At 34.8% G+C, this 21,689-nt stretch overlaps 2 protein-coding genes across 2 annotated transcripts; both read right to left on the minus strand.

Moving 5' to 3' along the window:
- Positions 1–6,823: 6,823 nt before the first annotated feature.
- On the minus strand, positions 6,824–15,734 carry LOC146139062 (protein disulfide-isomerase A3-like). Its single transcript, XM_083391079.1, has 11 exons — positions 15,500–15,734; positions 14,589–14,670; positions 12,245–12,359; positions 11,761–11,871; positions 10,786–10,909; positions 10,051–10,164; positions 9,422–9,547; positions 9,043–9,222; positions 8,581–8,812; positions 7,617–7,754; positions 6,824–7,243 (listed from the first exon to the last, which is right to left on the minus strand). The coding sequence occupies exons 1-11, from the start codon at positions 15,634–15,636 to the stop codon at positions 7,163–7,165; spliced, it is 1,440 nt and encodes a 479-aa protein (XP_083247205.1). The 5' UTR covers positions 15,637–15,734; the 3' UTR covers positions 6,824–7,162.
- Positions 15,735–17,850: 2,116 nt separating this feature from the next.
- Positions 17,851–21,248, minus strand: LOC146139063 (HAUS augmin-like complex subunit 1). Its single transcript, XM_083392931.1, has 5 exons — positions 21,038–21,248; positions 20,010–20,277; positions 19,256–19,372; positions 18,556–18,700; positions 17,851–17,993 (listed from the first exon to the last, which is right to left on the minus strand). Exons 1-5 carry the CDS (start codon positions 21,231–21,233, stop codon positions 17,892–17,894), a joined length of 828 nt encoding a protein of 275 aa, XP_083249057.1. The 5' UTR covers positions 21,234–21,248; the 3' UTR covers positions 17,851–17,891.
- Positions 21,249–21,689: the final 441 nt, after the last annotated feature.

Here is a 21,689-nt window from a genome sequence, read left to right on the forward strand (position 1 = left end):
ACTGGGCGCCACAAAATATTTTTTCTATTTTTACAATTTATTTTTAAAACCCATTGTTGTCAAACCTGACTATACCATTTATTTTTATTAATTTTAACGCTAAAACATGTTGTAAAATACTCTCCACTCACCAATGAAATTAATTATTTACGTTTAGGTTATAATGAATAATTATTTAAGGTTAAAACTATATAAAATTTTGTATTTGCATCATACTTCGTCCAACTCTGTGGGTTTCGCAAAAAACTAAATACCGTAAATATTTTATTCAATTAAAATTAACGAAACTTTATAATAAATTTTAAAGCAAATCAAGTTGATTAGATCGAAATCTTCTTGATACATCATCTTGTTTGTATCGAAACGTCTTAATAAAGAGTCTGTCGATCTACTCGACCTTTTTGGCTTTAAAATTTATTATCAATCCACATTAATCCGTGCATATGGTGCCAAAAGTTTTTGAATATATGTGAGAATCAGGCAACAAACTCCTTGCAACTAATATGTAATTTGTTTATATTTCAAAACAAAAATAGAACACAAATTTTGAAAGCACATTTATCAGACCCGACACTTGTATTAGGGTGTAAAATATTTTAACCAAATTTTGTTGTGGACGTACATGTCGTAGAAACTTATTTTATAAGATTAACGACGACTTTCGTTACAATTAACTTTATACTATATTTATACAAGTGTGATGAATATATACAATACATATATCAATCGTTTGATTTATTTTTGCGAAGTGATATGTTTGGCTTTTATCGCAAATAACGGGCTATATGTCATCTCAAACTTCAGTCAAAAATATAGAGATAAGGAAAAAGACATGCAACATACCTAATGTATCACTTCGGCGGTTTTCAGTGAACATAAATTAGAAAATAGTTTATCAAAAACTTAACTCTATCAACTATTTTAGTATCACTAGAATTTTAACTAAACAGCCTCACCCACAATAATTTTCTCTAACTGCTTCAAATGCAAGATTGCTGGAGGTTTTATGAGCAGGACGCCTCAAGAAAAAAAGCCATATTGGGATAAAAAGATAATTACGCAGAAGCTAGAGGGTCAATGGAGTTGGTTTGAACGGAGAACGTCGTGTCACTTCCAAGTAAGCTTCCGACTAGCTCATGTTTGCGATCTCAGCAGCGCTGGACGTCGCAGTCGCTCGCAGTAAACATTTGCACCAATCTGACGCAATGTTGTGAGGTAGAGTGCAACAGATCATTCCTCCAAGCAACATCAACATTTACAAGGAATCAAGCGGATGTTGTGAGGTAGAATACAGCAAATCATCCATCCAAGCAACATCAACATTTACTAGGAATCTGACGCAATGTTGTGAGGTAAAGTGCAACAGATCATTCCTCCAAGCAACATCAACATTTACAAGGAATCAAGCGGATGATGTGAGGTAGAATACAGCAAATAATCCCTCCAAGCAACATCAACATTTACTAGGAATCTGACGCAATGTTGTGAGGTAGAATTCCACAGATCATCCCTCCAATCAACATTTATCGGAAATCAAGCGGATGGTTGGGAGCCTGAAACCAACCCAGGTTGCAAAAATAAACAACAAACATTGTGACGAAACATCCACCCGCGATAACCACCATAAACATTTAGCGAGAAGCCAGGTTTGCGTATTTAAATTAAAAGCGGTATCGACCAACATTACCACACCATTTATATTATACTGATTTATTAACCCAGTGGTTGGCAAACTGTGGGCCGTAGAGTCTTTTTTAGTAGGCATTCGTGGGTCGCGTGATAGTCGTAGCCTATGCGTACAATATATTCATTGCACTGTATTTCAAAAGTTGGAATTTCTATATTGTCTCAGCGTGGATTGCCGCTTGCCAAATGTAGCCATGAGAGTGCCTGTCTAACTATATTTTTTGCGAACTTAAACTATGTAAACGCGAAGTTTTTCGCGCTCCGCACGTTTATTTTTCGTTCTATGGTACGTTTTACATTATGCAATGGCAGTGTTTTCGGCATCACGGCGCCGTGTAATATTTAACCTTTCTTGGTGTCAACAACCTAACGCTGCGTGGACTTAAACTCCTACAAAATGCAATTTCTACCAAAATATATCTATAGTTAATGGAAAATAGCTGTTTATATAACGTAAGCAACATTTATCAAGAAACAACAAAGATTTCAAGTAATATATGCAGTTTTGTGCGAACATTACATGTGATTGCTAGTTGATATAGTGTTAATCTGTTACATGGATTGCGTTCGGTGAATGCACGGATACTTCGAGTATGCGTTGATTACCACCAGCCAATAGTAGCCCATAAAATTCACTGCATGATCAATGTGAATTCTGCTCCACGGCTTCTCTGGCATCATCCACGGATGAATGACTGCTTTGGTTGGTGCGTTCTGGTGCTGTGGACAAGTCGTACATCGCTGGCACAATGACTGCATCAATATTTGGCCAGTATACGGCGGTTCGTGCCAGTTGCTTCATGCGCTGAGCACCGAAGTGTCCCTGGTGCAATAGCTGCAAGACTTGGGGTCGAAGACTGAGCGGAATTACAATTCGCGATCCATAGAGCAAACATCCATGGCAAGTACTTAACGAATCGGATATTTTCCGAAACTTCTCCGCGTCATCATCAGCACTTCGATTGCATTTAGGTGGCCAGCCTTCCCTTGTAAATCGCACAACACGCGATAAGACAGAATCCACACACGGCGCTATCGGCGGGCTTCACTTGTAAGCTTTATGTAGTGATGGAGTAAACTTGATTAAACCAGTTTAAGGCGGTTCTAACCGTTTTTTGTTGAAAAATCCGGTAAATTCCCCTGAAAATCGGATTTTTTCAAAATCGTCAAAAATGGAAAAAACACCAAGGCTATCATCGCCTTGCCAAATTTTCAAATTTAACCGAAAAAACTTTTTGCTTCTAATTGCACCAAATTCTTGATTAAACCAGTTTAAGGCGGTTCTAACCGGTTTTTGTTGAAAAATCCGGTAAATTTCCCTGGAAATTGGATTTTTTCAAATTCGTCAAAAATCGAATAAACCCAAAGGCTATCGCCTTGCCAAATTTTCAAATTTAACCGAAAAAACTTTTTGCTTCTAATTGCTTCAAATTCTTGATTAAACCAGTTTAAAGCGGTTCTAACCGGTTTCTGTTGAAAAATCCGGTAAATTCCTATTTAAATTGGATTTTTGCAAAATCGTTGAAAATGGAAAAAACACCAAGGCTATCGCCTGACCAAATTTTCAAATTTAACCGAAAAAACTTTTTGCTTCTAATTGCACCAAATTCTTGATTAAACCAGTTTAAGGCGGTTCTAACCGGTTTTGTTGAAAAATCCGGTAAATACCCATTTAATTGGATTTTTGCAAAATCGTTGAAAATGGAAAACACACCATTCAACAGAAAAACCTTTTTGCTTCTAATTGCACCAAATTCTTGATTAAACCACTTTAAGGCGGTTCTAACAGATTCTTGTTGAAAAATCCGGTAAATTCCCATTTAATTTGGATGTTTTCAAAATCGTCAAAAATGGAAAAAACACCAAGGCTAAAACCTTGCTAAATTTTCAAATTTAACCGAAAAACCTTTTTGCCTTTAATTAAAATCGTCAAAAATGGAAAAAAACACCAAGGCTATTGCCTTGCCAAATTTTGAAATTCAACAGAAAAACCTTTTTGCTTCTAATTGCACCAAATTCTTGATTAACCCAGTTTAAGGCGGTTCTAACCGGTTTTGTTGAAAAATCCGGTAAATTCCTCTGAAAATTCGATTTTTTCAAAATCTTAAAAAATGGAAAAAACACCAAGGCTATATAGCCTTGCCAAATTTTCAAATTCAACCGAAAAACCTTTTGCTTCGAATTGCACTAAATTCTTGATTAAACCAGTTTAAGGCGGTTCTATCCGGTTTTGTTGAAAAATCCGGTAAATTCCCCTGAAAATTAGATTTTTTCAAAAAATCAAAAATGGAAAAAAACACCAAGGCTATATTTGCCAAATTTTCAAATTTAACCGAAAAAACTTTTTGCTTCTAATTGCCCCAAATTCTTGATTAACCCAGTTTAAGGCGGTTCTAACCGGTTTTTGTTGAAAAATCGGTAAATTCCCCTGAAAATTCGATTTTTTCAAATTCTTAAAAAATGGAAAAAACACCAAGGCTATGGCCTTGCCAAATTTTCAAATTTAACCGAAAAACCTTTTTCCTTCTAATTGCACCAAATTCTTGATTAAACCAGTTTAAGGCGGTTCTAACCGGTTTTGTTGAAAAATCCGGTAAATTCCCCTGAAAATTGAATTTTTTCAAAATCGTCAAAAATGGAAAAAACACCAAGGCTATAGCCTTACCAAATTTTCAAATTTAACCGAAAAAACAATTTCGTTAAAAGAATTATCGAAGTTGTTTATATATTTAGTGTCTATTGCTTTACAGACAATTTTGAGACTCATCTAGAATCATTGTAACATACAATGCTGTTTTTAAGTTTTTTTTTGTCATCGATGACTTAACATACGGCAAACCATGCGTTTAAACTATAAAATAATGGGATATTTGCCATGCCAAATATGGATAACTCACTATTTGATGTAATGTCAAGCCAATTAAGGTTTCAAGCGATTTAGGAAGTACAAACAAAACTCCAAACTAAACAACTAAATGATCAAAACAAAAGGGAGTTACCTGAAATGTTTTAAATGGCAGACATTTGCCACAAACCTAGTGAATTCTTTTTTTTAAAGATATTTCTGAGTACCGGTACTTTTGTTACAAGGTTGTACTGGTAGTTTCAATGTGCATTATAAAACATTACAATATTTATTTCCACGTAAATAATGCAGGTTGCAATTGCCAGTACTTTACAAAAGTTTGAAATCTCTTGTAGTCAAATCCTGAACTTTGCCTACACCAGGGGTTCTTAAACTAGGGTCCATGGTCCCCTTGGGGGTCCGCGAACTAATTTCAGGGGTCCATGAAGGCCAAATTGAAATATTAGTTTGAAAAGTAATCGAATTAAAAAAAAAGAGTTTAATTAAAAATAAAACGTTTTACCACTGAATGTTAGACTCCTTTTTACCCAAATCATCATCATATTACTGAGAGGCTATTTGATTGTGACGTCAATTTATGACGTCATTTTTAATAATTTCTTGCCTACAGAGGTCCACGTGAAGGAAAACATTTTTTTAGGGGTCCGCGGTGAAAAAAGTTTAAGAACCCCTGGCCTACACCAACATGAAACGTGCAGATAAATCTTGCGGGAAAGGCGTCAATGCAAAAGCCATCGGGAATGCAAGATTGCTATAACAAGCAAAAAACAGTGTAACTTGTTTTTGAAAATCGTCGACCAACTTACATTTTTTTCTGTTTGTGCTCCATAGTTGTTTGTGTAGTGACGTATTTAACAATTCAGAATATTATAGCCGTGACGTAAAATTAGTAGTGTGCTGCAGGGCTAAACTAAATTTGTTGGGGCTGATGCAGGTTTAAGCTAAGATGGAACCCGACTTCATTTGCTATGGTTGGTTAAAGGTTGCGTGTTCCCACAGCTTAGCAACAACAATGTATTAAACGTATCTGTGTGTTATTGAATGACATCAGAACGGCAATCAAGTTACAGGAATACTTTAAAGTTCAGTACTAACAATCCAGTATAATACTTTTTGTCCGTTACATTACATTATTTCAGTTGGGTAAGTTGACTCTGCCATCCAAATATGTCTTTGGCAACGTTGAAAAGCGTTGTATAAAATCAATACTTGTTTTAGAAATCTTTCTCAAGCAACTCAGACGCGTATTTGTCCAGTTGCATTCAGTTCGTTAAATTTGTTAAAGTTAGGTTTCGTTAAGTACCTTTAGGCTTTATGCCAACGGCTTTTGTACACATCGCCTGGCCATAGAATCGTTTAGCAGAGGCGTGTTACTTTACGCAGTCAGTGTTTTTTGGTGACGAATTTGGGTCACGTCATTAAGTTGGTTATAAAACTGAGTATCGAATAATAATAAGACGTCTTTTTTCCATTCCTCTTTACGCAGTAAAATAGACGAGTTATGACGTGTTATGTTTAAATACAAGGCTTTTGATTAAGTGCTGTTTAAGTGGAGTGATAGGTTAAATATTGTTAGGCCACCCAATGTTATTAACCTTATGAAAAGGATCAGACATTAGGGACCTAATAATTGGCCGCCAACCACTCAATGATAATATCGAGTAAAGTTGAAATTGAAATTTTTGCTCCCCCACCCAAATTTTCGGTTGAATACGCCGCTGATTGTTGAGCTACACAGGACAAAGCGAACATTTTAGAACCATGCAATAAATTGCAGTTTCATTATTGTCATGAAACAAACTTTTCTTAGTTAGTAACTTTAGTTTTCTAACAATTTTTTTTATAACTTAGCATGGCTTTTAAAATAACACGTCGACTTCCAAATATTAGTTTTTAAAAGGGAACAAAATGTGTCCAGCAAGGCGCGGTAGAAGTTGGGAAAATCAATCAAGCTTGTTTTATACACTGACAATGGTTATTTATTACTATTATCTAGCCTTAATAAACAAAAAATATTATCGAAACTTGCAAACAAACTTTCCAATAAATGTAGAGATAAAATCCCATACAGCAGTTGCTTGTTAAGATAATGGCTGGCTGGAGGTTGTAGTTAGAGACATGCAATAAATATCAAAGCTCATACAGAAGTCGGTATAACGTCTTGTGAACAAGTGTGGATAATTTCTGAACATTTCGAGAAAAAATGTTTTACATTCTTCCTGAAGTTTTGAACAACTTTACCTAAATTATGAAATTAAAGCAACAAACTGATAATGTACCAAAGTTTACATTTTTATTTATATGCGGATAGACTCTGTTCGACCAGAAACGAAAGAATATTGTCGTGAAATCGTTTTAACACAATGTTTGAATACATAGAAGCAGCGAGGATTGAAAAAATAAGTCCAAGCACATCAAAAAAACGCAAAACTTTAGCTGGAATTACACTAATTACATATTTCATGGGAACTGTTGAAGCGGAAAAGAAAAATAGCAACCCAGATATTGTATGAACTATGTAGGAACTGCTTAGCAGTCTGTTGTTGTTTTGGGTTTTTGCTTCTGTCGGAAAGCACTGCATGATCACAAAAGCTGACGACGCTGGAATTTCTACAGCTCGGACTTGAATTTGCTCTTGTCCGTGGCTTTGCTCTTCAGGAACTTGACAAAATCTTCAACTTCGCGACCTCCCTGCAAAAAGAAATCAAAGGAAAAGGATTAATCACCTATTGTTGTATGGCGTAAGTTTTCAGACACCATTTCGAGTTAAAAACAGTACAAAAGATCATCACCATAAAATAAACATTTTAAGTATCGTTCAAAAACACTATTCCTATTTTTGACTTCACGCTTCTAAAAGGAAGAGGCAATTGTAAAAATTCTGTATTGTTTTGTAAGAAACTACTTTTTTTTACTTCTGGATAACCACTAATTTATGCCCAAAATCAACGTTAAAAAACAAAATCTTGATGTCGTTATATTTTCCTTTAAAAGCCAAAACTTTTGCAAAATATGTTGTGGTAAGTAACCTCGAATTTGTAGTATCACAAAATTGATGACGTACCTGGTACTTCTCTGGGCTCTTCTTTCCATTCTTTGGTGCATAATAGAGGGTTGGGAATCCCTGGACCTCAAATGGCTTGGGGACGTCGTTTGCTGTGGCGTCCATCTTGGCAATTACAATGTCCTCGTTCGCCTTCATCTGTGGAACAAAATAAATAGATTTAAGGTTCCTGGGTATATTTAAGGTTTCAATTTTAAATGCATATTTGTGCACGACATCACAAAAAACAAAAAAATTACACTCCTAATAACAAGCCATGATCGGTCAACTTAACGTATTGATTTTGGGCTAATGATTTTGCCTAGGCCATATCCTGAAGGGACCTAACCGTAGGTTTGACTCTTCGAGTTGCATATTTATGCGACATTGGACGCTAAGAGCCTATGGTTTTTAAATATATTTGACATTATAACTGGTTGCTGCAAGCTGCAAGATTTTCTCTTAAACAGGGCTACGGCGTCTACAGTAGGTCGTATGTGCATGCGCTTCCAACAGCCCTGGCAGAAACTGTGGGCAATCAACCTCATAAATAAATAGTTCTGTAAAATATTGTGCATTTAGTTTGATGCGCGCAATTGGGAATTCTAAGAGTTTGGACTATTAAGGGCAAAAACTTTTTGGTAAGACCCAAATTAGGATATTCCGGAATATAATTCTTCGGGAATATAATTAAACATTTCTGAATATAATTCTAACATAATAAAAAACAGTATAAATACCATAAAACTATTTTTAGGAGTTTTCATAACGACGCTTTCTAAACACAAAACTTGAATATAACTTTTGAAAAACGATTTTTAATACGCAAGTCAAAAATCATGGCAACCATGTGCGATGCTAGTATAACAATAAGTCCCCTACACTAGCTCTTCACTGCGAGACGTTACAAAAATAACCCGAATTCTAATTATTATTTCTGATCATAAAAGCATTATTTAGTTTCTGTATAGGCCAAAACACTCACCTTTTCACCGAGCTCGTTGAACTTCGGTTCAAGACTCTTGCAATGTCCACACCAGGGGGCGTAAAACTCGATGAGCACATCCTTGCTCTCATCGTTGACGACCTCGTCAAAGTTCTTTCCCACCACAACAGTCACTGGGCCATCGTTGTTTTCGGGAACAGGCTCAGATTTCACGTAAGGCTCCACTTTTCCGTCCTGGTATTTTGTGAGGAAGCTTTGGAATGCGTCCTTTCTGAAATTTGTTGTAAAATTAGGATTAATTTTGAACAGATAAACTGAAACAATGGCTGAAAAATTTTGAACGCGCCTTTTCTGTCACGGTTTAAAAAATTGGAAATGTTTTAAAATACCAAACCATATGGAAGATTTTAACACATTTTAAACAAACAATAACTAAAATTAACTAATTAATTATCTGGGTGAACTTCCCAAACAAAAACGACACACAAAGAGTTTACTTACGCGAAAAGTTCGGGCATGATGAACTTCTGGTCGTTAACGTTTATCACAATCACGATTGGTTTGGAATCTTTCTCGTCGCTTTTCGGCACAAGGTCAGAGTCGGGAATAAGGCTGGCCATTGATTCACGGTTGGCAACTGCGAAGGTAAGGCCTTTGAAGTCGGCGCCCCACTTCATAACTCTGTAAAACACCAATGACAATAGTTAGATGGATTGTGCACAATACATGTATGCAACTAAAATAACAGATTAAGCAGATAGCAGTTGACTAATCTAACATGTCATATTTAAAAGCTGATATAGCAGGTGGAAGAGAAAAAGATCTGTAGAAAGTTTTGCATTAATTAGACTTTTCACAAAACTGTAAAAGACTTGATTACCGGTTTCTCCAGTAGTTTGATCCCTTCGGGTTTTTCACCAAGTCGAGTTTTTCGTCGAAAACAATCACCAGCGGTTTTCGGAACTTTCCCAAATTGTCCCTTGTCACAACACCGCAACGTCCGAATCTAAAAAGTAAATGGATTGCCACAATCATAGGCGCTGAACTTATTCCAGTGCGTTATTTTCGAGTACAAAGCGGTTAACTGTCTGAAGCAAATCATTTTCCTTTTGATAAAAACATTCTATTGAAACGGGCAAAGCTTGACTTAAAATTGAAAAAAAATTGCGTTTACATAGAATAATATATAGTTTGGGCTTCTATGGCCTTGTGCCAATATGGTATTTCAGGTAAGTTTTAAACACTTAATTAACAATTTTTGACAAGTTGGTCGAATACCCAGGCTTTTTGACGCCATAGGAGAAATTAATGGCGACTAAAACCGCTCTGCACACCCACATTCAGCGCTTATGGCCACAATGCAACAGACTGTGTGGATATGGACAAAGTACCGAGCAGCTAACATACCATAGGTTACAAATACTCCAGTTTATGAAACAAATCACATGCATAAAGCAAAAAAATGTTTACATATATGATATATAAAGAAAATACTTTAATTGAACTTACGCATTATCAGCCAACAATTTTCTCAAGTTGGAAACGTTTGGGGTGGAGTCCAAGGTCAAGATCGGATCTTCAAATTTGGAAGCCAGCACTTTTGGTCGGTAAAGCTTCACAGCACTAAAATATAACACAAATCTCATTTAACCGATATTATATACCTGTCATTTTCAGGGTGCTGAAATGATGTCTTCATATATATTTTTAAGACCTCATTATTTTAGCTTAAATTTGCAAACACAACTTTAAAAATCGGAAATGATAAATTTGTTTTCTGCTTTCAAAACAAGTTTATTTTGGTTATTTTTTGTTTTTGTAAAAGTTAGGTGATGTTTTGAAGTAAGTATCTTCTATATTTCTTAATAAATAAGTAATTTATGTTGAAAAGGGGCAAGTTTATTATACGGGGGCTGGGGAATAACTATCTACAACAATTTTCCGCTTTTTTTAATAAATAATTATTTTATATTAAAATAGTTCCAGGTAATAATTATTTACAAATGCCGAAATGTTTGTTTCATTGTACTTCATGAAGTATTTAAACATCGAAATCGGAAATTAATAAATTATCGTAGGGCTTTAATATTGTGAACAAGTTCAAAGTTTAGGAAGAAACGCTACATAACATTCTCATCGTAAAATATATACCTCTAAAAACATTGATCGAAATTTTCTGATACCAAACATCGTGGTAGTGAGAAATAGTCCGTAAACATCAAAATCTAGTTGTGGCAGACTTACTTTTTAGCTCCTGCAGCTTCCATAACTTCCTCTGAAGATGTGTGCGCGAACTTGTAATCCTCACGCAAAGTGCTTGCCGTCTTCTGGAACAGAGCCAAGTCGCTGTTTCCAGCCTCATAGAAAGCTATACATAAAATAAGTAGTTGCAATTTTTGTAAATATAAAATGAAGAACTGTCCTCCAGGCGGTCTGATAATATTATTTTGGCCTTAAAAATACAAATTTTGACATAAAAACATTACACTTGGATCAGTGGTCGCCAAACTTTGTGATCTTTTTCAGAGCTACTGAATGCGCACTACGTAAAACAACGAAAACAGTGGCGCATTCAGGATATTTTTAACGTGAAATATTATACGACGCAATGATGCCAAAGACACTGCCATGGCATAATGTAAAACCTACTATAAAATAAAAAACAAAAGCACGAAAAATTACTTTTTCTGACAAATTTAAAAAAAACATTACCCTACTTTAAGTGGCCGATGTAATACCAACAGTTTTGTCAATAAGCACATTCTTTGAAACACTTTTTTCAAGAAAATGCACAAGCAAAAAATGATTAAAACATAGTAGATGCATGAAACAAGTGCCCCAATCCAGTTATTTGTTTAGTGGTGTAAATAAAAAAAAAAAGAAATATCTTCCACAAAACCAAATTGGTCATGTAATGTTAAGTTCCATAGTATAAATATTTATAGCCTGTGCAATATTTTAGGCCCCTGTGCACATTAAAAATAGGAAACACTGGATAGCAAGCATTTAAAAATCTAAAAATCTGCTATTTAATCAGCTATCTTTAGCATAAAAGGCTAATTCCTAAAAAAAAAAAAAAAAACTAGCCAATAGTCTTGAAAAATTACCTTATTAATTTTGCATTTAGACAATATTTAGTGTGGGATTGGACCATTGTAAAAAGTGTATGAAAATTCTCGTGGTTTCGTTATTGTAGTAAATACTCCCTTAGTCCCTTACCCATAGCGACAATTTCTTCTTTCTTAGCCAGGTAAGCTTCCCATTCCGCAACCGATTTGAGCTCCGTCGATGCTGGTCCAGCTGCTTTCTTCATAAACGACACAATACCATCTAAAAATATATACAAAGGGTTATTCTCCATTAGGTAAATCGCGTCTCTTTTTAAGTGTTTGTACAGCAATATTAGTTAAAAAAGACAAATTAAAGTTCCCAAAAGCACTAAAAAGTTATTTAAAATTTAAGGAAATGCATATTTTCCACTCTAACAGTATAACCACATAATTTTAGAATTACACAGAAAAATTTAGACTTTTTTTTAACTGCTACAAAAGCTAATCGATCCACTAAAGCCATTACATGTTTTACAATGTAACAATTGTAAAAAAATTAAAGAGTTTGGGTTGTTAAATCGATTAGTTATCTGCTATTTCGCAAGTAAATTCAACAAATATTCAGGAAACGTCTGATGAGTATCAAAATATACCTGCACTCCTTGCACCATTATAATCTGAGGGTTCACCCCCTTGGAAAATCTTCAGGGTGGGATAACCACTGACCGAATATTCACCACAGGTACCTTGGTTTTCTGTGCAATCCACCTAACACCAAAACACATTATGAACCCACTACCGCACTAAATGACATGCACAACAGTATGGATGGAAGTTGAAGTGGAAGCTAAGTACATAACAACCAAAAAAAAAACAGTTTAAACAGTTGTTTCTTGGTTCTTAATGAAGTTTAGTAGCAAGTGTTGGACATTACTGACAATCCAAAAATCACTTCATGATTTGCTTAAAAGAAAAAATAGTACTGTGCCATTTTCTGTTATCATTTGGGATGTCTGGTTATTTCAGATCAGTTAGACAACCAAATTAATTTGTCTATTTCAGCCACCTTTTATAAATCGATGCAGGAGCTTTATTTATGGCAGGATACCCTGAAAACATTACCATTGTACAGTTGCACCAAACAATTTGATAAATTTAGTGTTTCATTGACCATAAGTAACAAGGCCAATGCAGTAGTTAATTAATAAAGTATCAGAGATCCCTAATTAGCAGAAGTGTAATGTCGTGACAAGACCAACAACCGATATTAACACCTTTTGACAGAAATGTTCTAAGTTTCTATGTGATACCTGCGTTCCTAATGCCCCTAAACCGTTCAACGAAGGCTCCATTCCGATAGAAGTTTATCGTGGGGTAACCCTTCACCTTCGACTCTTTACATTCATCGACCGCTACAGAGCAATCAATCTACACCAGTTCATGCATAACTTTGTTTGTGCTTAGTAAATTCAGCTGCGGTTTGTCAAACAATTATTTTTTAAGTCTTGTCGCTGTAAACATTATACAACAAAGGCTATTTTTTAAGTGAACTATAACTTTTAATTCAGATTTCTAAAAGTTGCCAGAGTTTGCCATTAAATTCGGGGAAGAGTTGAAGATTGTTTAAAAAGTAGTTGGTTAACAATCTACACCCATAATTGCTAATTTGCTTTTCACCCACAGTATTTAAGTGCAAAATCCTAAAATATAAACCAACCCACTTAACCAATTGACATGGCTGAAGGAAAATTTGTTCTAAGATTATTTGGAATATTTTAAATGGTCATAACCAGAGAATGTTTTCTGTTTTTGCCTTCTAATAGTCGATTTTTTTATCCACCTGGAATATATTACATTGGCATGTATATTTTTTGAATTAGAAAATGCATTTGTTTTGAGCAAAAAGTCAATCAAATTGTCTTAGTAAAATAATGGCCATAGCCCATAATCGGTATTTCTCTAGTCATTAACATAAAATTTAAATAAATATTTCTCTATAGCCTTTGAAAAATTTTCCCCCAACCTGTCAATTTCTACCTTCTCCAAAATAGCCACACTGTACCTGCACGACGTGGCCCCGCATAATTCTTCACATCTTTCCCAAAACGGAATAATTTTATTGTAGGGTATCCCCTAACGTCAAGCTCTGCACAAAGCGCTTTATTTGCAATGCAGTCAATCTTTGGGAGGGAATATAAATGACATTTTTCGGTATGTAGTAAACTAAAAGATTATAAATATCAACAAATCCTTTTTAAATGAGCATGTCTCAATGGGTTTGGTAAATAGCCATTTCCAACTTAGTTAAGCAAAAGTGTTAACCACTAAAAATGTTTTAACAAAATGAGAAGATTGTAATTTTTTTAATATATTCATTCCTTCATTTTTTTTTTCTTATGGGGTCTAGATTGAAGAGTAACAGTTGCCCCTGTTGAAAGGCAAATGCACCGCAAGAGTTTTTACCATATTTAAACCTTAAACTAAAAAAAATAACAAATATGCTCGTTTTTCTTTTGTTACACCAGTGGAACGCACTTTATACCGAGTAACTCCGGATTTTTTTTGTCGAGCGAGGGACGTCCTATACACAAACTTTTAGTCACATTTGCGTCATTACTATATAGTCAAAAAAATAAAATTAAATGAATTAAATTCACCAACCGAATTAAAATATAAAAGCAAAAACAATCAATAAAATTAAAATATTACAGCATTGGTCAAGAACCCTACCACTGATTAAAAAAAAAGTTTGATTGCTGGCTAACTTAGGTTGCTTTGAGTAATGTGTAAATATTTCTAATCAATATCTTGTTTACTTCCGGAGATATTATTCTGCGAATTTAGAGCTGTGTACATCCCTTGGTACATTTTCGTCAGGGTTTGTATTGCTAGTATTATCTGAATTTGTGTTTTTCAACATTTTTGACATTTCAGGTATATATTAGTGTAAAAATCAATTTTATCTTAAAACTACTTGTGATTAAAAACTTTACCGACCTTTGCAATATGTATATCCTCTTTCACCAATTTAGTTGCAGCAATTTCATATTCTGGAGCCAATTTTTTGCAATGGCCACACCTAAAAACAAAAATCACAGAACTTAAGTTAAACATTGAGCAAACAAAAAAGTAGACAATGTTTATGGCTAATTTTAACAAAACTATTTTTCACAAAAGTCACACATTTAAAAAATACAATCATAGCTTTTGTTACAGGACAAAAATTTATGCCACTATTTACATTAGGATATCATAAAAAACATTAAATTTATTGTTCGATTTTGGCAGTAATACAGGACTGCATATTAAAAACAAAGAATGTACGTGATTATTATTAGGACAAATTGGTCAATGAAAACGAAACATAAAAACAAAGATATACGAGGGGATATTTGGGCGCTGGTCTAAAATCCTTTAAAATTTAATAAAACAACACACATTATTTGGCGCTGGTCTAGAATCCTACCACAACGTTGAAATGATTATTAAGCAATGCATAATATGTGGGTTAGGGTGTCGGTTAGTGTTTGGGTGTGGGTAGGTCAAGTAATATTGTTTAACACTATTACTGGACTCACCCAAACCCAAACGCTAACCGGCACCCTAACCAAAATAATGTTCGTTGTGGTAGGATTCTAGACGAGCGCCCATTATTTAAGTGTTACCCCGTTAAAACAATTATTAAACTAACGCACAATATTTTGGTTAGGGTGGGGGTAGCGTTTGGGTGAAGGTGGGTCAAGTGTTATTATATTTAATAATATACTGTGTGCGTTCCGACCATTCATCATTCCGTAAATTAGTGTTACCCTCCAAACCCGCACCCTAACCCAAATAATGTGCGTGCTGGTAGGATTCTAGACCAAAGCCGAGAATTTTCGTCAACCGTAGTTTAAATAAAATCGTACCATGGTGCAAAGAATTCAACCAAGAGAGTGTCGTGCTTCGCAAGTTCGGTTTTGAAATTGGCATCTGTCAAATCAATAACATCGCTGGCTTTAACCGCCGCAATTAAAGCGACGCAGTAAATAAATAAGTGCTTCATAATTCAACAAGAACGCCAAAACTGAACAAACAACAGAAATGTGTAACTAACTACTCCAAAATCGCTGAATGAAAACTCTATTTTAATTTTAAACCAAGCGGCCTTAATTTTACGTTTGCTACGTGTTACTTGAGTCACGTGCGTTTCAACAGAGTTGGCCCTTTCTGATTGGCTGAAACGCGCCGGCCACGTTAATCTCGACACCAAAACGCGATTTTATTTTTTCCGATTCCAAGTGAACTCGGTGAATGGATTTATTTTACGCCCGGGCGAACATCTATTGTTGTATTGTTTTGTTAGCGGCCAAACGCGGAGGTTAACTTCACAGCGAATGTACGCTGATTGACTTTGAATTCACCGAATGAGAGCGCTTTTTAATGTGAAACCATTAGTAGGGATGTGGAATACTTGATAGTTTATTCTGATGCCGATATCCAATATTTTGAACAGAAGTATCGCGATCCAACCCTATTCAAAATGACGCCATTAATATGCTCAAACAACCAAAATGGAAGAAATTAAACCCGTGTTATTTTTTTCAAGTTATTAGATAATTTTTTTCTTTATCAAGTTTAGTTCCTTTTTAATTTATATTATTTTTTATAAATTTAACTTCCAAGGATCGTTAATCTGGCTAACATTTCTATATTCATTATAGTATTCGACGAGTACCGCCAGTGAATTGGCATCGGGTATCGGCTCCGATCCGATATTATCGGACCATGATTGGACACCCTTACCCATTTGCATACGTTTTGAGTATTAGTGCTAAAAGAAATCATTTTGACAGCATAATTCTTCTTAAGTGAAATGTTATTATAACTGTCACAATTGCCTACTGATTTTTGCCTACTACGACGCTTCATTTGTTTTCACGAATTTAACGAAATCATCAACACTATTGAAATCATTTGATATCGGACGGCCCAGAATATCGGGTATCGGTGTGGGAATAAAGTAGCGGGCATCCACATGGCCCACAAAGTAGAAATGTGCATTGTCCTTCCCACGTCAAGCGTTCTCTTCTCTAAACACCGCAACCAAGCAGCACTATACAATAGCTGCTGCGGCATTCTTATCGTTTCTGACACCAGCAGCACTACCAGTACACAAGCTGCTGCGGGATAAGACTCGTTGCTGTTCGGTCGACGAGCATCGTTGTTGTCGCTATTTGCGCGCGGCCACGGCTGATTAAAAGAAAAGCCTCTCGCAGTCGTGCAGGAATAGCAGTGGCATATTAGTAGGTGTTGCTGTTATTCAAAACTAAGTTTTATACCCACTTTTATGACGTTACCCAATGCAGGCATCGTCGTCCTCATAAGATATTGACCGCGTAGCCTATACTGTAACACGGAGATGATATTGACATTCCGTTAGCACGCCTCTGCTAAACGATTCTATGGCCAAGCGATGTGTACCAATGGATGGCAAAAAGCCAATTTAGCTTAACTGAACTGGACAAATATCTCAATTCACCCAACTAACATAATGTTAACAGACAGGTTAGGTAATTATCCTGGACCATGATCGTACGCTATTCCTGTAAGTTGATTGCCGTTCTGATGTTGTTCAATGAACACAGATACGTTTAACATAATGCTGTGGCTACAGTGTTGAAACAAGCAACCTTCGAACAACCTTTAACAAATTGAGTCAGATTCTATCTTAGCGGAAACAAGATTCAACGTCTACGAACTCTTAGCCCTGTCATAGCTTATCTTATTTAAATAGTTTGTGTTGTAGCCGAAAAAAATAATATATTTACTTCACAACAGGAGCCGATCCAGGGGGCACGTGGTCATGCCCAAAGCTGTATTTCGTCATTTTTTAACTACTCAAATGAATCTATTTTGTATTATTTAGGTTTTTAATAAAATCGTTGAAGCCCAAACGCGTCATGGGTCTCTTCAAGGCGCCAGAAGTAGGCTACGCGACATTGACCTAGAAAACAGAACTTTAAACATTGCCGCATACAAAGCAATTAAATAGCTATTTATATTCCCTTCGTTTAACGACAATGAAAGGTAAATAAATTTCGACACAAAATTTGATACTCCGCTAACCTGCTTTTCTATGCCAGGAATACAGCTAATCAATCGAAATACCTAACTCTTGCTACAGGATATTGTGTCGCTTCGACAACACAACCATTATAAAAATAACTGTCCACAATACGTCAAAGAACATAACACAACATAATTATAAGACTATATTACGTTTTAATTAAGGAAATAAAAAAATAAATAGAGAAAAACTTAAGAAAGGTTGAAATGTTGAAACAAATCGTGTAACTCTTCTTCCAAATCTTTCAACTCTGACATCTTTTCATGAAGTTTCAACTTCGATTGATCAAGATTCTAAAAAATAATTAAAAAATTGAGCTACAAGGTCTTTGAACAACAGAGCAAATGTGAAAATAAACATAAAAAAGAAAAGTGCCATATTTTGTTGCAAGACCCAAAGCTTATGCCAGTTTACAGAAATATAAAGGGCGAAATTCGCTTTAATGAAAAGTTTTTTGAAAACAAATTGTTAGTTGTTAATTATCAGTCTTGCTCTCTGGAAAACAATGCGATTCCCTAATCTAAAATTAGTGATGTTATATAAATTTACAGACGATTTGCCGCATTCCTAAACTCAAGTGAGGCATTCTGTTTTTCTACAGAGACAAAGGTTTGGTCAAAGGGTTTTGTATTCATGATGGGGGGGGGGGGTGTTTTGGCCCGCGACCAGCAAAAGGTTGCCGACCTCTGTGCCAAACGGTGTGCTGAATGGTAATGCGCAACCGGATGACTTCTATTAGTGGTTGAAAATTTAATCTGTGTTATAAGTTACCTGTCAAAACCACGAATAGGTGTTTAATGTTAATAAACCATAAACAGGTAACTTGATAATTAAAAAGAAACTGATTCAACAAACCGGTGGAAGACACTTGTAGGAGTCCAGCTGCAGTTTGACTGGTTTTATTCGCTCTTCCAATTCTTTCACTTTTTTCCCCAACTTTACAAGAGTGCTGTGCGATATTTTGTCAGAGTAGGAAACAGACTTGAGTTGCTTTTCACTCCTAAAATATTAAAATAAATGTATAAAAAGTATATTTTCTACAGTTAAGCATTAATTCAGCTTTCGTTGGCGGTAAAAACAAAATATTCGCAGTAAAAATTATATTCACAATCTATTTTTGTAGCACCATTTATTTGCAAAATCTTCCAACAAGATACATTTTTAGTAGTTTTAATGTAATTAACTATAAGCCATGGTTCTAAACCGCCATTTGTAATGCTCAAGGGTGCCAAGAGATATTTGACAGTCTTCAAGAATCTGATTCTTGCTCAACTCTTACAACTTTTTGTGTAAGATTAGAGTGGAATAAATCCAATTAAAACTTCCTACGTTGTGTAGAGTTGATGTGTGTTGTTCCAGTTCCGTTTATTGTGACATTCTAGTGATTTACCTGTGAAAAAATCTTTTAGGGGTGCCGCAAACCATAAAAGGTTGAGAACCACTGCTATAAGGAATCGTTTTTGCTTGAACAACTATATATCGGCGCTTTTTAAAAAAATTGTGACAAGCAACAAAAATAAGATTGAACAAAAATGTTGATTAAAATTAGTTTTACCCAATAATTTGTCGCTGGTAATCTTTCTTTTTCTGCGCATGAAAATGAGTTGATCTTTTTATCGACTCAGCACTTTTAAGTTCGTCAGGTAAACTTGCTTCAAGTTCATCAAGCTTTCTAAAATATAAATAAACTTGCTAAAACAACAAATCAGAACAAAAAAAAAACACTTTCAAGTTGATGAAATCAGACTTTTTAACCTCTGAATGAAAACGAGTCTAAATGGGCCGCTAAACAACAGTCGCTGGCCAGATTAATAATCCGGTACACTGCATATTTACTAATGAAAAGTACAATTGAAATGTTGTTAAAACTAAATTTTTTATGAAATTTTACACTTTACAGAAATTTTTTAGGGCGTACTAAGTTTTTATTGCATACATATTTATATATCCTTTCTAAAATAATAATCAAGTTCTCAAGTTTAACAAATAGTATTATATCCGGTCTTGGTGAGTCCTGGTCTAAATCAATTCACCACAAAATGATTTGTCAAAATATATTGAACTTTTTCACCCTTGTTATATACAAATGTAAACTCAATAAGAAATCACCAACCGAGTTACAAATTACTTCAACAGAAGCAGAAAATGAGAAATATTCAACTCTCGACAAACTTTAAGGGTGGCAAAACGTTTTTTTTTTTTTTATGAGAAGTAAGTGTGCATAGATCACTGGTTTAGCCTATAATTCTTATTACCAGTTTAAAAAAATAAATTAAGGTTATATATATATATAATTGTACTTTACGAACCTTGACAACACATCACGCTGTGCACACAATTCTGCGATTTTCTCGCTAAACTGGGCGCAGATTTGCTCGCTATTCAGAAGCTGCATCTCAGTTCTTGCCTGGTCTTGCACAAAGTCGGACATTGCAATTGTTAAAGGAGTCTGCGTAGGTCGTGCTGTGCCAAGGTCGTTTGCTACAGAGGCCAAGGTCTTTGAGTAAGCCGAGAGTTTTGGTGACAAATCTTTCTCATTGAGAGAAAGCTCCGATAAAATGCCTTCAACTCTTGTCGCTACAAAACAACAATTAACAAATTAAATAACAAACAGTGACATTGGATATTTCTAAAATATCACACATGTTTAGGTTGAAGATTTCTATTATTTTGGTTAAGATATGGCAACTTTGCCATACTTCTTTCGCTACAAATGGGCTTTATTGAATATTGTTTTTAAATTGCATTTTTAATCTTTACTTTCAATTTGTCAAGTTGAACCAAATCTTTAAATGCAGGATATCCTAATTAATTATAAGCGTCAGCTTAAATTTTGTAAATCCTGTTTCAAATTGGCTTAAACAAACAATGACTATAGGTAACATAACTATAAATATTAGTAAAACAAGAAAAAGTCCAAGTTATACCCAAATCGGGGCAATATTGTGAAGTTTGCTGTATAAAATCTGAGAAAGTTAATATTTGTGGAATGGCTAAACTCATTGCACTGACTTGGTGTAAAGCAACAGTTAAAATACTTTTGACATTTTTGAAACTGTTGGCTCTGGAAAATTGTTAAAATTCAGTAGAGTAGGTGTAGAATAAAAAGTTTAGCATTTCCAGGGAGTTTAAAGATAGCTAAAGCTAAGTTATATTGGTTATATATTTCTTGATATGTTTATGCAATTTTTTTCAAAATCATTTTTCTATAATTAAGAAAATCCATAGCTTAAAAAAAGTTGCTAGTTACCCAATATTCCAAACAACTAAAACAACAAACAAATGTGTAATTTGTAAATCATAATATTATTTTCTTAAACAAATAAAATATACAAACTTTCAGAGTTAAATTCTTGTATTTCTTTCCTCATTTGCTTTTCACGAATTGTTGTGTGCCTCACATTTTCTTCGTAACATTTCTTGATATTTTTTAATGCAGCAATTGTCTCAGAATTTTCCTCAAAGATGGGAATGCTCTCAGTGTTAAGGGCTGTTAAAAGCCAGTCACGTAATTCATCTGGAATGGTCGCCATTATAAACTATATCGCTTTACCTAAGTTATTCTAAATTTAAAATAATAATTGTTCCTTTAAACCAGATTGGAAACTTTAGATATTGCATGTGTTTAGGAAGCTTTACATTACACAGTCATAAGAAAGGTTGTCTGTTCAATTTGTAGGGCTGTCTCCAAAACTTTTCTGACTGGGTGTAAAGGAATTACTCGATGGTCAACTTATATTTAGGCAAGTGAACCAATTGCGCAGGTTCGGCTTATTGAAACTTTATCATCAAGTTTTTGACCATTTAAGTTGAACGTTTTGTTATTGTTTATACTACTTAAAAAAATAAATGGGGCCTCATGTGAAAAGCTATTGCATCAGTAAGTTTTATTCAACAAACCTGTGCTCGAAAAAATCATGAAAATTTCCTAAGTATTTCTATTAGTAATTATACCGTTCTACCACAGCGTTCAAACAATTATTTAATCA

This window comes from Ascidiella aspersa, chromosome 6 (genome assembly GCF_963924565.1).
Source record: "Ascidiella aspersa chromosome 6, kaAscAspe10.2, whole genome shotgun sequence".
Taxonomy (NCBI): Eukaryota; Metazoa; Chordata; class Ascidiacea; order Phlebobranchia; family Ascidiidae; genus Ascidiella; species Ascidiella aspersa.